The 21,652-nt window shown below is 55.9% G+C and overlaps 2 protein-coding genes across 7 annotated transcripts; one reads left to right on the forward strand and one right to left on the reverse strand.

Moving 5' to 3' along the window:
• Positions 1-699: 699 nt before the first annotated feature.
• FHIP2B (FHF complex subunit HOOK interacting protein 2B) lies at positions 700-13,359 on the forward strand. 5 transcript variants are annotated; one of them, XR_012129640.1, is made up of 18 exons: positions 700-1,028; positions 4,650-4,728; positions 6,386-6,555; positions 7,052-7,156; positions 7,251-7,373; positions 7,592-7,819; positions 7,924-8,120; positions 8,381-8,489; positions 8,685-8,761; positions 9,071-9,260; positions 9,827-9,972; positions 10,064-10,192; positions 10,342-10,432; positions 10,630-10,773; positions 11,105-11,245; positions 11,440-11,540; positions 11,730-12,784; positions 13,056-13,359. XR_012129640.1 is itself a non-coding variant. In XM_037024609.2 (17 exons), the coding sequence occupies exons 1-17, from the start codon at positions 750-752 to the stop codon at positions 11,866-11,868; spliced, it is 2,448 nt and encodes an 815-aa protein (XP_036880504.2). In that variant the 5' UTR covers positions 700-749; the 3' UTR covers positions 11,869-13,359. The 5 variants fall into 5 exon arrangements, 4 of the variants coding, with proteins under 4 accessions (XP_036880504.2, XP_073088759.1, XP_036880505.2 ...); XM_037024609.2 differs by having other exon boundaries at positions 11,730-13,359; XM_017653839.3 differs by lacking the exon at positions 700-1,028 and adding an exon at positions 1,734-1,805 and having other exon boundaries at positions 11,730-13,359.
• Positions 13,360-14,763: 1,404 nt separating this feature from the next.
• NUDT18 (nudix hydrolase 18) lies at positions 14,764-17,301 on the reverse strand. Of its 2 annotated transcripts, none has more exons than XM_037024612.2 (3): positions 17,006-17,301; positions 16,014-16,206; positions 14,764-15,770 (listed from the first exon to the last, which is right to left on the reverse strand). In XM_037024612.2, exons 1-3 carry the CDS (start codon positions 17,165-17,167, stop codon positions 15,175-15,177), a joined length of 951 nt encoding a protein of 316 aa, XP_036880507.1. In that variant the 5' UTR covers positions 17,168-17,301; the 3' UTR covers positions 14,764-15,174. The 2 variants fall into 2 exon arrangements, with proteins under 2 accessions (XP_036880507.1, XP_017509338.2); XM_017653849.3 differs by having other exon boundaries at positions 16,014-16,227; positions 17,006-17,296.
• Positions 17,302-21,652: the final 4,351 nt, after the last annotated feature.

Here is a 21,652-nt window from a genome sequence, read left to right on the forward strand (position 1 = left end):
TAAAATTAGATCCTACTATTAGTAATTGGAATACATTTATAAGTTGGATTTTATAGTTATTATGAAAATGAGAAGCTATGAAGAATAAAAAATGAGCTTTGATGAATACAAAATTTTAAGTCAGGGCTATATATGACAATTGGACTTTTAGTAAATGCAGGATCTAATATATTGTATTTGGTTGCACCTACGGAGAACATCCTGATTCACACAGACAAGTAGTTACCAAAATTGTTGTGGTTTTAAAATGTGCACAAATGCGTTCGCATCCCTCCCACTGAGCAGCAGCGTCTGGGCCCCGACTCCTAAATCTTGGTGACGTGCTCATTTACAATTTTCCCGGGTGTGCCCCGAACACGGGAGGCCCACCTTGTGTCTTTCCTTGGTGACGTCCGAAGAGCAAACTGTAGCCAGCTGCAGCTTCCTCTGTGGGACCTCTGGACCGACGGTGTGCCCACCGCAGCAATAAGCTGCAGGTGAAATGAGGTGGAATAATATACTGTATTTAACTTAAGACATCATTAAGTCTTCGGATCTGGCCTGGACTTCACACGCGCACACCCCAGGAACGGCACGGTTCAGGGCTCGACAGCTCCAAGAGGCCAGCTGCTGCCGCGTTGGGCGTCTAGAGACTTGCGGAATCCACAAGCCTCGTTCCTTTAGGAAAATCTCCCGGGTCCCACTCGCCTCCTCGAAGGGTCGCTCGCTGCTGCCACCTGGCTGCCTAACGGGCCCCGGCGGGACCTGAGATGGCTCCTCGCCGTGTCCGCTCGGCGTCCGAGGCCTTCAGGGCCTCTGCTCGCGCTCTGAAGACCCAGGGCGGGGGCTCCGGGGGGCGGGCCGGGCGGGAGCTCCGGGCGGGGCGGACCGGGTCGGGCCCCGCCTCCCCCGCACGCCTCGGGCCGCCCTCCTCCGGGAGCTCCGCCGCCGCCGCCGCCGCCGCCGCCCGGAGCCGCCGGAGCCGGCCGGGCCGGGCCGCCATCATGCTGAGCCGGCTCGGGGCGCTGCTGCTGGAGGCCGTGGGGGCGGTGAGGCCGGGCCGGGGCCGGAAGGGCGGCGCGGGCGGGGAGGAGCCGACAGGCGGGCGGGCGCGGGGACCCCTGCCCAGGCCGCGGCGCCGTCCCGGGCCTCCTCTCGGCGTCGCGCCCTCCCGCACGGCCCTGCTGGCCGAGCGGCTGCTTGCTGTCGCTCCCGTTCCCAGCTCCTCCCCGGTCGTGCCAGGCCCTATCGCTTCTCCGCAGTTGCGTGCAGGTTATTTTTCCTGCGCCCCAGTCGCGTCCAGTTCCCACGCCTCTGGGCTGGAGAACTCCCTTATCCCCAGTAGTTTCTTCCCCGAGCTCGCCCGCAGCCCCTTTCCCCAGCCCGCCTGCCGGCCCCGGCCCCGCGCTCCTCCGTTCCCCGTCACCTGTGCTTAACAAACCAACGCGCCGCCCCTCGGTGGAGCCCCCCCCCCCCGACCACTCCACGCCCTTAGGCGCCGCGGGCGCGCCCACCCCGGCTTGGGAGGTTGGGACCCGGGCTGGCCGAGACCCCAGGAAGGGTACACACGCCATGCAGGGGTCGGTGGGCTCCTAGCCCCGGAAACAGCCTTCTGCGGGGAACAAGCGCAGTTTCCTAAATGTTACCACGCTACAGCAGCCCCCGCCGGCCTAACCTTGAGTCAGGAGAGGCCCCCGTAGTGGGGCCGCTGCGTGGGGAAGAGGAGTGTGTCATTTTGCCATTTTCTGTTGGGGTCGAAGGCTGGTCAGAGGCAGCCCACCGCAGCTCACTTCATTCAGCAAGGATGAAAGTGCGGTTTAGACAGGGTATGCGGAATGCCCCTACTTATAGTAACGCTGCCAAGAATCTGTAAAGTTAATTCTTTTGTCTCTTAGTGCAAACCCTCCTCTAATTGGTCAGGTCGGTTTATGAGATTTTTCTCAGGAGGAACCACCTTGGGTTCCACCTCAAGTCCCCGCCTTCAGCCCCCAGCCTGCTCTCCCTGCTGCCCACCTTCAGAGAGGCTCAAACATGCTCTCGCCTCCCCTCCTTCCCGTCCCCATTCAAAATAGCTGTCATCTTAGAAAGTGACCTGACTCAGGGAAGGCTGCATACAAGAGGCGAGTGGATGGGACAGAGCCGACCTTAGCCCTGAGAAGTGAATTCCTAATGCTTCCAGTGAGGGAATTTCAGTGTCACTGGCTAGAGGAGGTATTGGTGATCAAGGGCAATATTTTTAGGCAGGGGGTCTTCTCAGGCTGCTCAGTATGCAACATACAGAGGATGCCCTAGACATTTGTCTGACCTCCTGTGTAACCATCAGGAGAGATGAGAACCCTTCTCCCACCCCTCAGTTTGGTGTAGGTCCTCTGCCCGACTGGATCACCAGGATAAGACCCCAGCAAATGGCTTGACTCCTTGTTTGTGGAGGAAGAGGGCTCTTTCCTGCCCCCTTCTGAGAGAATGGCAGTCGTTATGGTTCTTTTAAAAAATGTTACCCTCAGAAATCATTTGGTACAATTTGTTTTGGTTTGGAGTTATAATAGAGTCAGGCCAAGATTATCCCCTTGCTTTCACCTCTCTCGGGCCAACCTGTGCTCCCCTGGTTCTCCTGTTCTTACTGAAGTGTTCTTTTTTGGTTTAAGCCCAGCTTAAGGTTTTAGGAGATGGTAAATGAATTTTGATGCTAGATGAGACCCCATCACAGAATTGTGAGGTAATTGTTGTGCTGGTCAAGGGTCAGAAGGCTTCCCAAGAGACAAGGAACTATAGAAAGGCCCTCTTGAGTTTGCTGAGATACTCAGTAAATATTGAGTAGCTTTTATGCACGGCGCCCTCTCGGGACAGGCAGAGATAGAAGCACAAGCCTGGCTCTCGGGCTCACAGTCTAGCAGAAGAGATGGCGGCTAGCCCAACAATAATAGGGTCACATATAAGGTGATAAGATGCAGACATTCCACGTGGATGGTGTGTTTGGAAGGACTGTGGAAGGTGCCACTCCAGTAAGGGTTGTGGCCGCCACAGCTCACTTTTGAAAGATGACAAGATTGCCTGGGCAGCCAAGGATTGCAGGGCGTGCTTCAAGGCCCCTGACTGTTACTGCTTCCTCTCCTGCTGCAGGGCCTTCTGAGCATGTTCCTGCCTTCGTTTCCTACACACAACTGCCAGCTGGCTCTTCCTAATACACCACTCACAGATGTCATCAACCTGTTCCCCACTGCCTGCAGAAAAAATTAGCCTGACTTCTTGGCTTGGCATTCAAAGCCCTGTACACCAGTCAGTCCATCCTTGCCCCAGAATATTTTATAGAGTTCCTTCTGCAGGAAATGTCTTTCCTTCATATTTAGTTGTTAAAAGTGGACCCAATTCTTCAAGTTTTAGTTCCAGCATAACCTCAGTAAAGCCTTCTCTGTTCCAGCCTGTGAGAAGTGACCCCGCTTTTCCCAGAGGTCACGTTCCACCCCTCCTTTGTTCTCACACTCTTCCTGTAGTTGAGTCATTCAACACAATTTTATATTCTCCATGGCACTGGATCTTACACATCTTTGTGTTGCTTGTAACATCTACCATGGTGTCTTGTATATTGTAGGCACTCAAAAGATACTGAATGAACAGTTTAAGAAGTACACACTCAATTCTGTTGTACAGAAAGCATGAGGTTAGAGAGAGATGTGTCCCAGAATCCTGGAGAGGGCTTTATGGAGCTGGTGGCCCTTAGCTGGACCTTTGAGTATAGGGGATGCAGAGCCTCCTGGGCAGAGGACTGGCCTGAGCAAAGACTAGTGGTAGAAAGGAGCACCTGTGGGTAGGGACTATATGATAATGTATCTTTCTCCTACAAACATTTACACTGCAAGGATAGAGAAGAAATGCCCTTCTTTGGAGAAGTTTTTAAGGAAAGTGGTAGTTATCAGTCTAAGGCCAGTTCCAGCCAGGGTGTGGAGATGAAGAAGGTACTTCTGGAAGGGGGAGGTTTAGGGCTTGCCCACAGCAGAATCAGAATCCCCCAGGTCCATAGTGGGAGCTGGAGGAGGTGCAGATGGGAGCAGAGCTAAAGGGGAGTTAGGGGTGCCCTGTGTGTGGCCTTGGACAAATGATGCAAGCACATTGTCAGTGAGGCACTTTCTCAGTAGGCAGTGTTACCCTTCTGGCTGACCTGAACTGAACTGAGCCTGCTGTGGCCTTGAACACAGATGCGGGCAGATCCCAGATGAGAGGGACTGGAAAGCTTTGTGCCGTGTTGGCCATCTGTATCATTTTGGGCGCTTTCCGGTTTTCCTCTAGGTACTTCTGTTGTAGTATAACCATGTCGTACTGAAATGATCTCTTCCTGGGTCTATTCCCCCACCAATGTGCTTAGCTTCTCTGGGACAGGGACTATGCCATCATGACATGTAGCAGGAGTTCAGCATTTCCAGGAGGGAGCCAGAGGGGCTCTGGGGAGCAAGGCCAGGAGATTGTTGACAAGATAGGAAACAGTTCGGATGTGTGCTGGAGAGCATGTTACTGGTCCCTTTGAGAGCTTGGGTCCTGGTACCTCCTCCCAGGGCTAGCACCCCCCCGACACTTAGTAGATGGTGGAGTGTCAGTCCTGATGAGCACTGGTGGTGGTGGTGGGGCCTGCGATGTCTGTGGCAGCCACTTAGGTTGTGTCTCTGCTCTCTCCGCAGCGGGAGCCCAGCATTGACCTGCTGGAGGCCTTTGTGGAGCACTGGAAGGGCATCACGAACTATTACATTGAAAGCACAGGTGGGGCCTGGTCTCCCCAAGCCTGGGGACCCCTGCAGGGAGTGGGGATATAGGTGTGGGCAGGTCACCATGCAACTCAGAGATGCAGGTGTCCCGGGAAGATGACATTTACTGCTTATAAGTTTAGACTGGGAGCTGGCCCCACTCTGACCTTTAGAGAGAGGAGCTGTGTAAGATGGGAGTGGGGACAAGAAGCTGGTAGTCTCACTGGCCTGACTGTGTAAGATAAGGTGGAGCTTTCCACGTCCTGGTTCAGACTGGGGTTTGATTCCAGCCTATACCTTTCCTAAAGACTTTTTTCCCAGCCTGAGCCGGCCCTAGAAATCAAAAAAGTGGCCTTTGGACACTCTGAAGGACTCCTGAGCATTCTCTTAGACCAGCTTCCTCAATCATGGCCCTGCTGACATTTGGGCGGATTCACTCTGTGTTGTGAGGGCTGTGGGGTACATTTTAGGGTGTTTAGCAGCAATTCGATGCCAGTAACCCCCACTCCCCACCCTGCCCCATTGTAATAACCATAAATGTCTCTCTAAATACTCCAGACACTTCCAGATGTCCTCTGGGAACCAAATCACCCCCAGTTGGTGATGTCTGCTTTAAATTGAAGATTTCTTTTTTTAAACTGAGATATAACTGACATATAACATTGTATTCATTTCAGGCATACAACCTACTGATGCAATGTATGTGTCTATCCTGAAATGACCCCCACAATAAGCCTCATTAACAACCAGTGCAACATAGAGTTAATGCATTTTGTTTTCTTGTTATGGGGATTTTTAAGATCTACTCTCTTAGCAACTTTCAAATATGCAATACAGTTATCATTTACTCTAGTTACCATGCTCTACATGACATCCCCAGGACTTGTTTATTTGTAACTGGAAGTTTGTACCTTTTAGGCTGAAGATGTCATGACAAGGGACCCCATCTAGTAGGACAGTAAGAAGAGATCCAGAATTGACTTGAGTCCCCCTGGGTCTTCACCTGGACTCAGTCTTAATTTCCAGAATGGTCCCTAGATCTGAGGTGCAGGGGTGGGTGAGCTGCCTTGCTCAAGAGTCTATGCTTTCAGGGAAAGCTAGGGGGTGCTCCAAGGCCAGTCCCAAAGTGGCAAAACTTTAAAAAAGCACTCGGCCCTCTGGGCCGCTGACTGAGACAGCCCGCAAACCAGCCTCCATCAGGACCTGGGCACGTGGAGCAGGTCCGAGCCCAAAGGCATGGTCACCCGCGCATTCTTATTCTCGTTGTAAAAATAGAGTATTGCCCTCTGTGAGCATAAAAGGGACATAAACAGTCCACAGGAGGTGATCTGTTGGGAAGCTGCTAGAAGACAGCCTCTAAGTTATGTGACAGAGACACTAAGCCCGGAGCTGGCCTGCGGCCCCTTGCAGCATATCCTTCTGTGGGCCCTGGGTGGGAAGAAATGATGCCGCCTCCCTCTAGCAAAGTGTAGGGCATGCAAATGTCCTCGGTCAGAGGGCTTCATCCTGGGCCTCTTCCAGGCAATCTTCTGTCTTTTTAAATATGGAGGCATCAACTGTAAACCTCCTTTTCCTCTGGTCTTTGAAGCAAACTTGGCCTCAGTGTGGCCCTTGGGCCGACCTCATCTCACCAAAGTGACCCTCTTCACCCTCATTTCTTGAATTGCTGTTAGATGAAAATACCCCCGCCAAGAAAACAGATATTCCCTGGCGGCTGAAGCAGATGCTGGACATCCTGGTGTACGAGGAGAGGCAGCAGGCGGCTGGTGAGGCCGGGCCCTGCCTGGAGTACCTGCTGCAGCACAAGCTCCTGGAGACCCTGTGCACGCTGGGCAAGGCCGAGGTGGGCAGCCCCGGGGAGCTGTGGACTCTCCCCACCAGGGGCCCTGAGTCCCAGGCTCTCCTTGGGAGGGGGCGAGCTCGGGGTTGGGGTGCTGAGGCCGCCTGGCCTAGCACATCATATGCCTCTCGCTTTGGGCCCCTCATCTGCTCGCTCTTGTCCAGCTGAGGAAACATTTGTTCCTCCAGCCTGTGTTTGTTCAGCAAAAGTGTACTGAGGACCAGCCATGCACCAGGCTGGGCCCTGGGCACTGGAGACCCAGCAGTGGTTAAACAGACAAAAGTCCTAGTAGGGGAGGGAGTTCATCAAGGAGCTGGCGTATAGCACATTCAACAATGACAAGGTTTGGGGAAAAAAAAAGCGGGAGAGGGATTGGCAACACAGACCAGCCAGGTTCCAACAGTGAAGGAAGGAGACTTGTGGGGAAGGTGCCCTTGGAGCAGTGATGGGATGGGGGAAGGAGGAGCATGCCAGGCTCAGCTCTACTCCCTGCCCGCAGTATCCCCCAGGCATGCGGCAGCAGGTGCTTCAGTTCTTCAGCAGGGTTCTGGCCCAGGTGCAGCACCCCCTCCTGCATTACCTCCACGTCCACAGGCCTGTGCAGGTGAGGGGCCAAGCAGCCAAGGGTTGTCCAGGGTGACACCCCTCTCCTCCCTACCAGCCCATTCCCCCATGTTTCTATCCTGCTGCCCTTCCAGAAGCTTCTCCGACTTGGTGGAACAGGTCCTGGATCCCTCACAGAGAAGGAGGAGGTGCAGTTCACCACCGTCCTCTGCTCCAAGATCCAGCAGGATCCAGCCTTGCTCACCTACATCCTGGAAGTGAGCAACTCCATGGGGAACAGGAGCGGGAGGGCCTGGACCCCTGGACAAACCCCCAGGCCCTGCTGAGGAAGCAGAGAGTGGAGCAGGCACCCAGGGGGGCAGTTGGCAGCTTCCCCTGCAGCTCCAAACTCAGACCCCAACAGCCAGCACCTCTTGGGGAGGGCACAACAGGGAATGTCTGCATCACCGCTGGCCTCTCCTGACCTCCTCTACAGGGCAGAAAGACTGTCAGTAGGAAGAAGGCCTCCAGAGAGCCCAGCATCCTGCCTAGAGAGGCAGCCAGCATCAAAGACAAGGAGCACCCCCAGAGCAAGGGTCCCGACAGGGGTCCCTGTGGAGCGCGGGCCTTGACTACCCAGCTGCCTGACGGGACTGAGGAGCCGGATGGAGAGACTGGGGAGAGCAGCCTGGTCACCACCCTGGTCGGGCTGTGCAAGAGCAAGGTGCTGGCTGCAGAGCTGGAGTGGGCGGGGACCGGATGACCAATCCCTGGGAGGGGACTTGGAGGTCCAGATATGTGGAGCTGACGCTGTACCCCATCCCCTAGAAAGGTCGAGTGGCCCTGAAGGCCCAGGAGAACCTGCTGCTCCTGGTAAGCGTGGCTTCCCAGGCAGCTGCCACCCACCTGGTGCAGAGCAGCCCTTGCTGCCCTGCAATCGTTGAGCACCTTTGCCAGTTGTACCAGTCCATGCCCACCTTCCTGGACCCCACAGACATTGCCGCTTTGGAGAGCATCAGCTGGAGGTAGGCTAGCCTACGTCATCAGAGGCCAGAAGCCCTGCCTGTCCTCCTGGTAGCTAGCTCCTCTTGTTCTCCAGGAGGGGACAGAGGCCGCTGCTGGCTGTCCTCCTCCTCGAGGGCCTTCTCACCTGCCAGGAAAACGTCACTTTAGCTTTTGCCCAGAGTCCGCAGTAGAACCGTCCCCCGCCCCACTGCCCAGAAAAGGGCCCAGCTTCCGGACATCCCTGCGGAAGGCCTCACGACTCCTCCTTGCTCCCCCTCAGGTTACCCAGTGCCCCAGCTGATGAGGCTTCCTTTCCTGGCAAGGAAGCCTTGGCTGCCTTCTTGGGCTGGTTTGATTACTGCGACCACCTCATCACAGAGGCACACACGGTGAGCAGAGGCGGGCTTAGACAAGGCTCTGCAGGGGCCCCTGCCCCATGCTGCTCCCTGGGCTGTCTCCACCTTGAGGACTAAGTGGTCTCTTGGGAGCTGGACAGGCCCCTGCCTGTGCAAAGACAGTTACTTCTCAGTGGGAAGGTGCCCATGGAGGTGAAACCATGTTTGAGACCTGCCCTTGGTGCGCAGGTGCTTGCAGATGCTTTAGCCAAAGCTATGGTTGAGAAGTTCTTCGTGGGGATTCTGCAGCCACAGCTCCTGCACGTGTAAGTCCATGACTGGGTCCCTCGCACATGGGCACATGGCCATGGTCTCCCACCTGCCGAGCCCCTCCCTGTCCCTAAGGCCAGGAACCTCCTTGGCCAGAGTCAAATGAGTCTGGGCTCCATGGTTCCTGTTTGCCAGGCCTGCCCCCTGACATGCAGGCGGCTCAGCACCACCTCAGGAAGGAAGGGGGGTAATCAGAGAAACGTTAGCTGGAGCTATGGGAACACTAGGAGTGGGGCTTTCCCCGCCTCTCACGGCCGCCTTCCCTGGCCTGCCTCCCCGTCCAACTCAGTGCTCTCTCCCCGCAGGTCTGAGCAGAGCGTCCTGACCTCCACGGCCCTGCTCACGGCCATGCTGCACCAGCTTCGCTCCCCTCCCCTGCTGCGAGAGATCGTGGCTTTCCTCATGGGCGCGGGTCAGCAGCCTGCAGCCCCCGAGGGCAGCCCCCACACTCTGTGTGCTCACCTCATCCAGCACTGCAACCACCTCTCTGATGAGGTGAGGTGGGAGGGGCCTCCGCCTCCTCCCCGCCCTCCCCCCTACCCCGAGGGGTTTCCTGACAGGAGCTGCTTCCCATTTTCATTAGCTCTCCAGATGGTACTACTTTTGAGGTACTGAAACCCCTCCCTTTGCCACCAGAAACAGTGACACAGTGGTTGGCAGCCAGACTGTCACACAGTAATTTTCTGCGATCACATACTTGTGATGGTACTTGACATTTGCAAACGACTTTATGTTCATCTGGCTTGTTTGAGGCTTACTGCCGCTCTGTGAGCTAGGTGAGGCTGATACTCTGTTTTTCAGACATGGAAACTGAGGCAAAGAGACGCCAGCTGGCTTACCTGATATGGAATATCAAATTAGTATCAGCCAGACTCTGGTTCCCATGCCAACACCCATCCACTTCACCCGAAACCTTCTCCCTTAGCCCCCCGCCCCCACCCCCGCAAGACCCCAAGAGTGGCCTCTCCAGGGGGGACTTAGCTTATCTGGGAGAGCAGTTTCCAGACACTTGTAGAAGCTGGGAGGGGAATGGGCATCCTGCTGACCCTTTCTCTCCCCAGATCAGTATCGTCACACTGCGACTGTTTGAGGAGCTGCTCCAGAAGCCCCACGAGCAGATCGTCCACGGCCTGATTCTCTGCAACCTCGAGGGCCGCCTCTATGTGGCCCGGGGCTCGCCTGAGCCCGAGAGCTACGAGGACACTCTGTGAGTGAGCACTGGTGCCTCCTGACCCAGCATGCCCCCGGAGACCCCGAAGTCATTCACTGGTGGCCCCCCTTATCTGCCCCGGTCACAGAGACCTGGAGGAAGACCCCTACTTCACGGACAGCTTCCTGGACTCTGGCTTCCAACCGTCTGCAAAGCCTCCCCCAGCCCCTGTCACCAACTCAGATGGCAAGACAGCTGTGACTGAGATTGTCAACAGGTAGGGAGCAGGGCCACTTGAGTTCGGTTCATCTCAGGCTGAGGCCCTGATGGGTGCGGCGGGAGGGAGTGTTCCCTCGGGGCTGAGGTGAGCCGTGAGAGCAGGCAGCCCAGGCGCGGCCCCTCCACACCCAGGGTACTGTCTTTCAGTTTCCTCTGCCTGGTTCCTGAGGAAGCCAAGACCTCAGCTTTCTTGGAGGAGACCGGATATGACACATACGTCCATGATGCTTACGGACTGGTGAGTGTGGAGGCCTCTGCCGGTGCCCTTCTCATCCTGCACTGCGGTGGGGTTGATGAGCTCTGCCTTCTCGTGTCACCTGCCCTGGGTGCTCCCTGCTTTAGCTGAGGCCTGAGCCGCCCTCCCTTTGTGGCTCCCTCTGTCCAGGTGGGTCCTGGCCTTGGGGCCCACCTCTTCAACTCTACCTTCTGTTTCAGTTCCAGGAATGCAGTTCCCGAGTTGCCCCTTGGGGCTGGCCCCCGGGTCCCACACCCTTGGACCCCCATGAGCCCGATCGGCCTTTCTTTGAGGGTCACTTTCTCCAAATGCTGTTTGACCGTATAGCCCGGATTTTGGAACAGGTAGCCAGCAGGGCTGGGCCTGGCCACAGGGCAAGGGTCCTTGGGAGAGGACGCCAGGCAGCGCCTCTGGAGTCCTTCGGGAGGGTAGGGCCTGGCTTCAGTTCTTCAGGTCCACCCGCCCTCACCTTTCCCCAGGCGGGAAGCCCCATCTCGCCTCTGCTCCACACGCCCTAACATGTCTGGTCCTCAGCCCCAGGGAATCCATGACACACATGCATCACATGACCCCCACCCCCGCACACGTTCACACTGGCCGGGCGCCTTGCTGGGGGAGTGCAAAAAGGCTCACCCTCACTGCCAACCCTCAGCTTGTCCACCGTGTTCCCTACAGCCATACAGCCTGAACCTGCAAGTGACCTCAGTCCTGTCCCGGCTCGCCCTCTTCCCCCACCCTCTGATCCATGAGTACCTCCTGGATCCCTACATCAACCTGGCCCCTGGCTGTAGGAGCCTGTTCTCTGTGCTCGTCAGGGTAAGGATGCCTGGGCCAAGGAGTGTGCCAGTGCCAGGGGCAGCAAGGGAAGGGAACGGGGCAGCAGGATTGGGCATCCTTGCAAGCTCCAGGGGAAAGCATAGGTCCACGTCCACCCATGGTGTGGTAGAGCAGGGGACCCTGCATGAGTGTCACTGGTCCCCACTTCAAGTCCTCTCTTGTTCCCATGCTAGGTGATTGGGGACTTGATGCAGAGAATTCAGAGGGTACCCCAGTTCCCAGGCCAACTGCTCCTGGTACGCAAGCAGCTGATGGGTCAGGTCCCTGGAGAGCAGTAAGTAACCGAGGGAAGTTGGAGTGCTTCAAGGGTGTGGCAGGTGCCAGGTGGGGTCAGAGGAGGGCCTGTTGCTGAGCCCTGACCTCAGAGGTGTCTGCCACTGGGTTGTGCCTCATGGACCCTGGGATGTCACACTGGGCGTGCCACAGTGCCTCCCAGTCATGACCCCCATCCTGTCTCCCTCAGGCTGGACCACCAGATCCTCCTCCAGGGCATAGTGGTCCTTGAGGAATTCTGCAAGGAGCTGGCTGCCATTGCTTTTGTCAAGTTTCCCCCACACGGTCCTCAGCTGCGCCTCTCCCCGTCCCCAGAAGGACATGTCTGAGCCTGGAGTGTGAACGGAGGGAAGACTCCTGTCCCCACCTCTGCCCAAGAGCTGCCTCCCACCTGGCACTGCTGCCACCACTCTCCGGGTGGGGGCCTGGCCCTCTCCTCTGTATCCCAGGGATCTCTGCCTCTGTGGAGGCCTAGACTACCGCTCCCAGGTCAGCTCAGATCTTAGCTTGTTGACTACACCAGACTGGGCTTCAGAGAGTGGGTCTCCAAGGTACCAGAAGCCAAGCAGCAAGAGATGGCCTCTTAGCATGGTGTCCACAGAGCCCTGTCAGGGTGGCGGGGGGGATGCTGGGGACCAGGTGAGCACCCAGACCCTTGCGCTCTTGCCTGCCACCTGGCTTTTTGGGCCACCTGTGGCCAGGCCATGGCCTGCGACTCAGTTCCAGAGGCACAAGGGGAAGTGGACTGGTGGCGCCAAGGCGGGTCCTGTGTGGGCCACAGAGGAGGAGGCGCGGGGGCTCCGTCTCTGCCCCACTTGGTGCCATAGATGCTAAGACTTGACATTCATTCTTCTGCCGTCTTGGCTGAACTGCTGGGGAGGAGCAGTGGCCAGCAGGGTTAGCCCCCTTTTCCTGCTCAGCCCTGCTGGAGACTATTGCAAAATCCCAACCACCTCATGGCAAATGCCCAAAGCATGCTCCGCACCCAGGCGGGGGCAGCTGCTAATGAGAACTTTGATGCAACTGTAGCCAGGGCAGGAGAGGGCCTGGGGAGCGGGGGCTGGGTGCCAGGCTCCAGCTCCAGCTGGTCTCTCTCTCTGGCGCCTTCTAAACCCGTCTCAGCAGGTCCACACCACCTGGGCAGAGGGGCTCCGAGGCTGGGGGAGGCCAGGCCTCACCCTCGGTGTGCTGCCCAGTGCTCTCCACAGAATACTCTTCCAGGGCAGCAGGGAGCTCAGGGTGCAGGTAAGGCCAGCATGCCCACCTGACTGCAGGCCCCCAAAGCCTGGAGGGGAGGGCCTGGGTTCCGGCAGCCAGTCAAGGTGTTCTCCCTGCATGCCCTCCCGGGCGGGGGCTGCCACCCCGCCCCGGCCCGAATCTGTCTCAACCTGCAGGAACACACAGGCGGCGCCAGGCATTACCTCAGCACAGGACTACAGTTGCTGGCTTTGCTCCTGGGCAAGGAGGAGCAGGCCAGAGCCCTTTTTGCTTCCTTTTCCTGCCCATCTGCTTCTAGAAGCTGGCCACAGGTTGCCAAGAGGTGACATGAAAGAGGAGGAAACTCGGTGACCTCTCCCTCTGCATTCCCCCAAGCTGGGGAGGATTTAACTGCTGCTCTGAAGGATCCCATGCATGTGCGTGCATGTGGCTGCGCACGTGGCTGTCACTGTGGGGTGGGGGAGCAGAGCTCAGGGAGAAAACTGGGTCTGGACTCTTGGCATCAGAAAGTGTTCCAGCTTCCAGGAGCCACACACTCCCCTCCTTGATGTACGTGGGCATTCCTACAGAGAACACAGCAATAAATGGTGTGGTTGCGTGGACACAGTGCCTGTCCTCCACCCTTCGTGTCCTGCCCAGCACTCCACTGCTAACTTGGGCCCATCTTCCTCCCCAAGGAGGACAAATTAAATTTCTCTCCCAGCACTGGAGGGGGTGTGTAAAACAGGCTCTGGCAGTGCAAATCTGATGTTCCTCAGTGCCTGCCAGGAGCCAGCCTCTCTCTTGGCCAAGCAGCACTATTTCTGCTCGGCTTACCTATGGCTGAGAGCCAGCCAGCCCCGGAAACAGTGAGGGAACGGACCAACTGGAGCATCTGTATGGAAGTCATTTTGGGCGTTTATGTTGTGAGTGGTAAGACTGCTTTAGTGGTAAACAGTGGGCCTGATCATTTTAAAACCTGTCCCTAAATATGCGTGTGTGCAGCTTCTGAGGGGTAACCAAGAGTATTCCAGGGCAGGGCAAGCTGAACACTCAAAAGAGAGCTGATCCCTGGTTCTCACTTCCGAGTGTTAGAATCACTTGGGTTGCTTTTTAAAATACTAGTACCCTGGCCCCACCCTCCACCGGTTAAATCAGTATCTCTGGGGGTGGGCCCAGAGTTTTTAAAGCTCTCCAGCAGATTCTAATGAAAACTACTATAGGCCGAATAATGGGAGCAAAGATAATTGCCCTTTGACATGGATATGGACTGGTGGGTCCCCTACACTGACGGTGAACCGGAGTGAAAGGATTTAGTTTACCATTTGGGAGGTGTCTGTCCTCAGAACAAGGACAGCCTTGTCCTGCTAGCCTGAGGCCAGAGGGCCACAGCACCGAGAGGCAGAGAGGTGGCTGGAAGGGCCTCTGAGGCTGCCCCGGCCCTTCAGTGCCAGACTGCAGACATCTCAGAAGGGGAGCCCAGTCCAGTTCCCTGCTCAGAATCAGCAGTCTGTCCATTACATGAGGTGAACAGCACACGCTTATTTTCTTTGTTCATTTCCTCTGGTTTACCCTTAAGTTTTAGTAAAGTTCTTTAAAAAAAAAAAAAAGATCATTCCTAACCATGATTCAGCTGGGCTGAGGGGAAATGAAGAAAGGATTTTGGTTTGGCTTGGGCTGGACTTGTAAAAAAAAGTCAAGAGGCAGGAGCCAGGGAGCAGGCGGGGGGATGCGCAGAGGGATCACCAGAGACGCCCTAGGGGAAAGAAGCTGAGGCAGGGGCAGCTTTCCCAGCTCCTGACCCGCATGAAGCTTCCGGCCTCACTGCTCCAACCTTGGAGAGGACGAGGTCGCCTCTGCCAGGCAGGATGAAGAGCGCCCCGGAGCACCCAAGGAAGGCTGTGGGGACAGCAGGAGCTTGCTGTCTGGGAAGGCTGGGCCGCTGTTGGTGGGATAAGGGGAGGGGCTTCTCTTTTGCTGGCAGCCCCCTCTTCGGCTCACTTCCCCCAACAAACATTTAGGCAAAGTAAGCAACACCTGTTTACTCAGCAAGCAACTTGGACTGACCTCCCCCAGCAGCTCCTCCATGTTCTAAGTGCCTGAGACTGTGGATGTGGGTGGGCCTTTACGGAGGCGGGCTCAGAAAACAGCGAACAGATGCCATCTTAGGTTCAGAAAGCTGTCACATCCCCTAAAGTAGTAGCACTCTCAGAGCCTCTAGGTCCTTGAGCTCTGGACTCCCGGATTGGTTAAAGGCACTGTTCCTTTGGTGCAATGAAGGGACCTGCTCCACAGCAAGGAGAGAGGGAAGGCCTCAGAACTAGGGGAACTGCCCTGCTCCCAGGGCAACAAGATCCCAGATTGCCACCCCGCTCCTGCTTCCCTCAGAGTGGAGGGAAGTGCAGACACCCAGCTCCTTGCCCACTGACAGTGCCGTCCTATCTGTTGATCGGGATGACAGATGATTCCTGAAGCCTCTGCAGGAGCTGGCTTTGTAGATCTTCCTCCACCACCTTCCACCAAAAAAAGTTCTCACCCCGAACTTTCGGAGGCTCATTTTGGAGACCCGGGTTCCGAAAAGCCACTGTCACCAACACATTCAGACAGATTCCATCCATCTGGTCTTTGCCCAGGTGCTGCAGTCCAAGCAACCCCTTGGTCTCCACTGCCAAGTGGTGCAGGGTCAGACACTCCTGTAACAGCCGCAGAACGGCCATCTTGATGCCCCCCCGCTGCTCCATGGAAGTGAAGCCGCAGACAGTGATGGGCAAGTGAGGCATCCCCACTGTGCCCACCAACACCCACACTGTCTGGACACTGGTAAAGGTGGCCACGAGCCGCTGGCAAACCAGACCGCAGGGAAGCTCTTGGGGCAAAATGAGAGGGTGCCTGGCTCGCTGGCGGTACCGAGCAGCTAGCTCCACCAGGTGCAGAATGTCATGTGCTCGCAGCGGAGTGGGCAGAGAGGTTCGCGGGAACCAGCCAGCCTGCAAAGACTCTGCATCTGCCTCCCTGGAAGTCTTGAGAATTCCACCTGTAAGAGATAGAAGGATGGTGTAGGGGAAAGGGTCTATGTTACAGGAAGCTGGTCCGGCAGAGTAAATCGCCCCCCAGGCCTTCTAGCCCTGACCCAGGGGGCCCCAAGTCAAATCCTCAGGCTGGAATCTGGAGATGCCAGGCTTGTACCAGTCAGAATAGGGGTTCATCTCACCTGATGACAAGCCAGGGGAAAGATGTCAACTGCCCCCTGCCTATACTGCTACCAGGTGGGCTGTACCTGTAGGGTGAGCAAGGAACACAAAGCGGATCCAGGAGGGGCCCCGCTCCTCCACAGAGAGCAGCGTCAGTGGCTCGCAGTCTAGCCCGGCTTCCTCCTTCACCTCCCGTTGCAGCGCCTCCACGATGGTCTCCCCAGCCTCCATTCTCCCTGCAGGCAGGTACCACGACCCACGACACTCTTTCTTGGCTTCCTGGATCAGTAGCACCTCATCCTGAGGGGAGAAACAGGGTCCTCACCCCCACCACAGCCCACCGGGTGCTCCAGAGGAACAGCGCAGCCAGCCGCCTTTCCCCGCCCTGGAGCTGAATCGCATCTCCCATACAGTTGGTACCTAACACCCCCTTTATTCGCAGACACCCTCAAACTGTTGAGCTCTCCAGGGAACTGGCCCTTGTGTGGCTGGGGGTTGCAGCTGTCTCTGCAATTCAGACTTCCACTTCAGAAAGGGGCAGAGTCCTGTGAGCTGCTTCAGGGCTGGGGATTAGGGCCCCCAGTAAGGGTTGCCATGTATCCTGCACTGATTGGTGCCTGCATATGTCACTGTATCTCTCACCTCACCAGCTGTTACAGCATCTTGTACAGGGATCAGCACCAATATGAGCATCACGGGGGGTCAGAAGTCTACGAGTGTAAGCTTGGGCTATGCCATTACTGTTCAACGGGACCAAGGGAGATATCTGGAGCACTGGACAGATCTTTAAGAGAGCCCACTCCGCGGTGGGCAGTGTGTCAGATTCTAGAGTAAAGAAAGGAATACATAGCCCTCCCTCCAGGAACTGAGGCCTAGTGAGATGAAATAGGCTCCTGAGCCTCAGTTCCCTCTTCTGTACATGGGGACAATCGCAGAACCGAGTCGCACAAGGCTCAGATATAAGTTTGAGAGTGCTTTGCAAAACTGGGCGACGCCACACGCAAAGATGGTCCTCTATCACCACTGGGGCTGAGGCGCGCTCCGGTGCCTGGGCTGCTGCCGGCGGGCGGACGCTCACCTGCTCGTTGAGGAACACGGCCAGCACCACGTAGCAGACGTTCTTTCGCAGCCGCACGAGCGCCGGCGACTCCCCGGAGGGCCCTGAGTCCCAGTTCTGCACGCGCAGCCCCCGACCGCCCAGGACCGCCGCCAGCGCCCCCGCCACGCCTTCTGCGGCCATCGGGACCGCAGGAGGCGGCGGGCCGCCGCGCAGAGCGGCCGAGCCGGGCGGGGTGGGACGGGGTGGGACGCGATGGGCCTGCGCGCCGGCGCCCCGCCCCCGCCCCCTGCGGACCCGGCCGGCGAGAGAGCGAATGCGGAAGTGCAGGCGAGCCCTGGCCGCTGATAGGCTGCGCGGCACCTGGGCCTGAGCGTGTGGGCTGGCCCGCTCCGCTCACCGCGGGGGCAGGGGCAGGCCGTCAGCAGGCCGGTCGCCTGTCGGGGCAGTGGGGACGGCTGCCGGCGTTGGCTTTCCTTGCGGGTTTTCTCCTCCTGTCTTTCTCATTCTCTCTCCCTTCCGGGCCTCTCTAGCCGCCAGCCTCCCTAATTCCTCTGGTGAGCACTTACCGGCGCAAATTCTTTCCATGACGTCATCCTGTCTGTACGGTGCGCAGCGCCGCAGCTGCCAGCGACAGTGACGTCATGAGGCCGGTGATGTAACGGCAGCCCGGGGCCTTGGCAGGACCCATTGTCCACCTTTTGTTAAACATACTGTGGCATACTGAAATGGTCACTTCCCAAATAACCTTTCTTCATTAAAAAGTGCATGTGGTCTCCTGCCTCGGAGGAGGACCCGATCTGGTGGGGGAGGTGGATGTAGACGTATAAAAAAAAAAATGCTGATCCGTGGATGTTTTGTTGCCCTTGTCTAGCTTGGATTAGTACTTAGTCTATAGGCACAGACCCGATCAACTACACTTGCCTTCTTACAGCATTTACTTATGCTTTCTATCTTTATCTTGCATCTACCTACCACTTAAGCGTTTTATTTAAAAAAATAAAATAAAATAAGGGAGAAATGTGGGATTCACATATAAATCAAGTATAAAAATCAAATGAATAATCATAAAAAAAAATGCTGAGGGGTGTGAGCCAGTGCTAAGTGATTGGTTTGGGCAGCAGGTTTGGAGGGAGCAGGGTTGGGATGGGATCTGCCTGCCAGACCCCTGTCCACCACATTTCCCATTAAGTTCTGGGCCTCTTTGCAGACCGGGAGCCCTGTGACAGCCAGGATGGTCCTGCTCCTGCATCTTTGTTGCCCCCACACCTGGCTCATGCTACCTGATGCGCTTGAGAGCAGGGTGTGGATGGTTCGGGTGACCTGCATCCCTCTCAGACGGACCCTTCCTCAGAGCTTCCTTTATCCTCTCCTCAGGACAGGGAAGCAAGGTCAGCCGGAGCAAAATTGTGAGACCAGTGAAGTCCAAGCCTTTGTCCCCAGTTACGTCTCCCCTTTCCCTCCTGCTGGCTTTGTTCACCTCCCTTTTGGAGAATGGTGGATTGGTGGAACAAAGTCTGGCCTTGGAACCAGAGGTCTAGCCACTGCTTAGTGCCTGGCTCTATCCCCCTGGGTAAATTGTCGGCCTCAGTTCCTCATCTGTAGAATAGATTTACAAGAGCTTTTCCTTCTCAGGGTTGTTGGGAAGGTGATATGTCGTGGGAAGAGCCCTGTGGACTGCCCAGCACTACCACCGTCAGCAGGCAGCCCAATCCTCCACCCTGGGCCTCCTGGCCACAGTGCCTGTGCTGCCACACAAAGGCTCATTTTGATGAGATGTGCCTGGGGCTGCCATGAAACTAGACTTAACTCTCAGGAATCCAGCCACACCAGATTGGCCTCCTTAGGCCCTTCTCACATTCTGAATTGACTGCAAGTTCCCTGGAGGCAGGACCCTGTAGTAGACTGTGCGGTATCCCACTGGGTCCACAATCTTTTGAGCACTTGGTGAACACTGCTGCCTCCAGCCCTATCCAAGACTTCTCACCTTCCAAACAACTGAACTTGCAGGGCCACGAGTCAGGCCCCTGGGACTGCAGTGCAGCCTGCCAGCATACTGGCTGTGGGTGTGTGTCCCTTGGTTTTCCCATCTGTGAACTGGGGACAGTGTTGGCCCCAGATGCCTTTCTGCCTCCCAGGGGTGATTTGAGAAAGAGTGAGGTCATGTCTGGGCAGGGCTCTGAGAGCCTCAGAGTCAGCCTATGATAAACACCAGACGGCCTAACTGCCTGGAAGAGCAAAGACTGCAGCAAACCGCAGCTCCACTCCCCACATCATCACTGGGAAAGGCACTCCTCTCCTGTTAAGTGGACCTAATCACCCCTGTGGTGAAAAGCACATGAGGCAACATGATGCCCCTTGTAAACTATGAAGGGCCACAGGTGGAGGGAGGGCCCTTACAGAAAGACTCATCCAGGCATTGGGAGGAAGGGAGGAAGGGAACACACAACAGCCAGAGGCAGGAGAGGCCCCGAGACAGAGCAGAACAGCTGAGGGAGAGAGACAGTGCTAGAAACCTCCAGAACCAGACACAAGTGTCTCCTGCAGTTTACCCTGAGTCCTCCATGCCCGCAAGGGAAGAGCACTGGCTGGCGGGGATGTCCGGGCAGCGTGGTGGAGAAGGGTGGCCAAGCGGTAGACCACGCAGTGAGGCACCTGAAAGCACCATAGGAGCAAAGCCTGGGCCAGCTGTTTCAAGGAGTGTGGACACACGGGTTTGTGAGCATGTGTGCCGGAAGGCAGTGTGGGCAACCTCGAAAACTGGAATGGATGGGCAGGCAGAGTGGGGCAAGGGAGTGCCTGAGTTTGAGTCATTTTCAGAGCAGCAAACCCACAAAGTTGGAAAGGTGAGGACGGTAGCCCAGGGAGGAGGGCTGACTCGAGCCAGCACTTGGCCACAGGAGCTTGCCGAGCAACCTTGGGGGAGCCACATCCCCCTCTAGGCCATATGTGAGATGCAGCCATAGGTGTAATACAGAAGCAGAAAAAGGACATTGGTGGATGATTGGTGAAATCCCAGTGAAGTCTGCCTAGTTGATAGTTTTGTATTGGTACCAATCTGAGTTCTCATCGCTGTCATGGTTATTTAATGTTAACACGAGGAGGTGGATGAAGGGTGATTAGGAACTTTACTATCTTTGTGAGTTGTAAATATATAATCATGTCAGAAAGAAAGTCCAAACAATGTACTTTATAAGAAAAAAGGAAAAGAGCATTGGATAACACATCCAGAGGTCACCTGCAGCTCTGAGGGTTGTGAGTCTGTGCTATCTGGGCCAGCAACAGGAGCCTGAGCAGAAGGTTGGAGATGCCTGGAGAAGCAGAGGCCAAGGGCAGGGCCAGACGGGGCTGAGCCAGCGGATCCTCCATGAGGAAGGGGGCCGCTGTTTGCCCCAAGCTGTCTCCACGTCAGTCCCCACCTGGACTGGCTTCATTGCCAGGGCTGGTCCAGGAACAGTTGGTCCACTTGCTGTTTGCAAGAAGTCAAAGCCAACATACCCTTCAGGATGCTGTGACCTATACCATGCAAGGGAGGGCAGTGGAGGGTCTGCTGGGGGGAGAGAGGACCCATGACTGGCCACCCCCATCTTCCCACAGGAGGCCCCCAGGTTTGGGCTCTAGAATGACGTCAGGACACTACCATATAAGGGGAAGGTAGGGATGGTCACTCAGGGCACCTGGAATAAGATGAGCTATAAAGCGCCTGAAGGAGGGGTGGGGGGACAGAAGAGAGCAAGCCCAGCTGCATGGGCCAATTAGCACTAAAACTGTCACATAAATGCAGGAACTCTAGTCAGGAACCCTGGTTCAAATCCCAGTTCTGCCACTAAAATTGCCGTGACCTTGGGTGACTCAACCCAAGCCTGCCTGTTCCCTCTTCTATAAAATGGAAATAAATAATATCTACCACAAAATCATGATAAAAGATTCAGTAAGATCAGTTAGAGGAAGACACAGCGAAGCACGGGAGCACCGCCATTTTTTTCTTCGTTCTTTTTTCTCTATCCTATGAAGAAATGAAAATGACCTAGCTTTGCAAACAGTGAAGAAAACTTTTTTTTTTAATGAGGGGTGGTTATGTAAATCATAGCAGAGCCACTTAAGAGAACATAAGCAGCCATTTTAAATGAATGTTAGGTAGCAACACAGAAAATGATCACAATAGTATTAAAAGAAAGAAACCAAGTAAAAAACATACCAAACATACCAATTCAACCACGTGTGAAACATACCCTTGGAGAAAATACTAGAAGGAAATACACCAAAATACTCTTGGTGGTTGGGTTTGAGTGAGTGAAGGTGGGCTTATAGGTGATTTTTTCTTATTTTCTGAATGTACTGAAAGTATATTTAATTTATTTTTAAAAATTATTTCATAAAAAATAGTTCCCTGAATGCTGCAGGAACAGTTAAGTATACCAAGAGTCAGGGCATGTTGGGCCTGAGATATACATGGGCAGGGGAGCTGGCAGGGACACACCAGAGGGCCCTGGGGATGGAGAGGGGCTGTCAATTGTCTCAGGCAGCACGCCAGCCTGGAGCAGTGGGCCTGGGGCCAGCCATGGGCACCAAGGGCAGATGGCTGGCAAGGGCTCTCCTGGGCCACATCCCCGGAGCTCCAGGTCAGGTCAGACAGGAGAGATGGGGTAGCTTGGAGTTTGCCCAGTG

This window comes from Manis javanica, chromosome 3 (genome assembly GCF_040802235.1).
Source record: "Manis javanica isolate MJ-LG chromosome 3, MJ_LKY, whole genome shotgun sequence".
Taxonomy (NCBI): Eukaryota; Metazoa; Chordata; class Mammalia; order Pholidota; family Manidae; genus Manis; species Manis javanica.

Excerpts from the sequence above, each read along its gene's own strand:
- FHIP2B (XM_037024609.2), top strand. The coding sequence starts at position 750 with ATGGCTCCTCGCCGTGTCCGCTCGGCGTCCGAGGCCTTCAGGGCCTCT. Across the intron at positions 1,029-4,649 it reads TGCTGGAGGCCGTGGGGGCG|CGGGAGCCCAGCATTGACCT; the intron begins GTGAGGCCGGGC and ends CTCTCTCCGCAG. Across the intron at positions 7,820-7,923 it reads TCGGGCTGTGCAAGAGCAAG|AAAGGTCGAGTGGCCCTGAA; the intron begins GTGCTGGCTGCA and ends CCCATCCCCTAG.
- NUDT18 (XM_017653849.3), bottom strand. The coding sequence starts at position 17,167 with ATGGCCGCAGAAGGCGTGGCGGGGGCGCTGGCGGCGGTCCTGGGCGGT. Across the intron at positions 16,228-17,005 it reads CCGTGTTCCTCAACGAGCAG|GATGAGGTGCTACTGATCCA; the intron begins GTGAGCGTCCGC and ends TTCTCCCCTCAG. Across the intron at positions 15,771-16,013 it reads GTTCCTTGCTCACCCTACAG|GTGGAATTCTCAAGACTTCC; the intron begins GTACAGCCCACC and ends TATCTCTTACAG.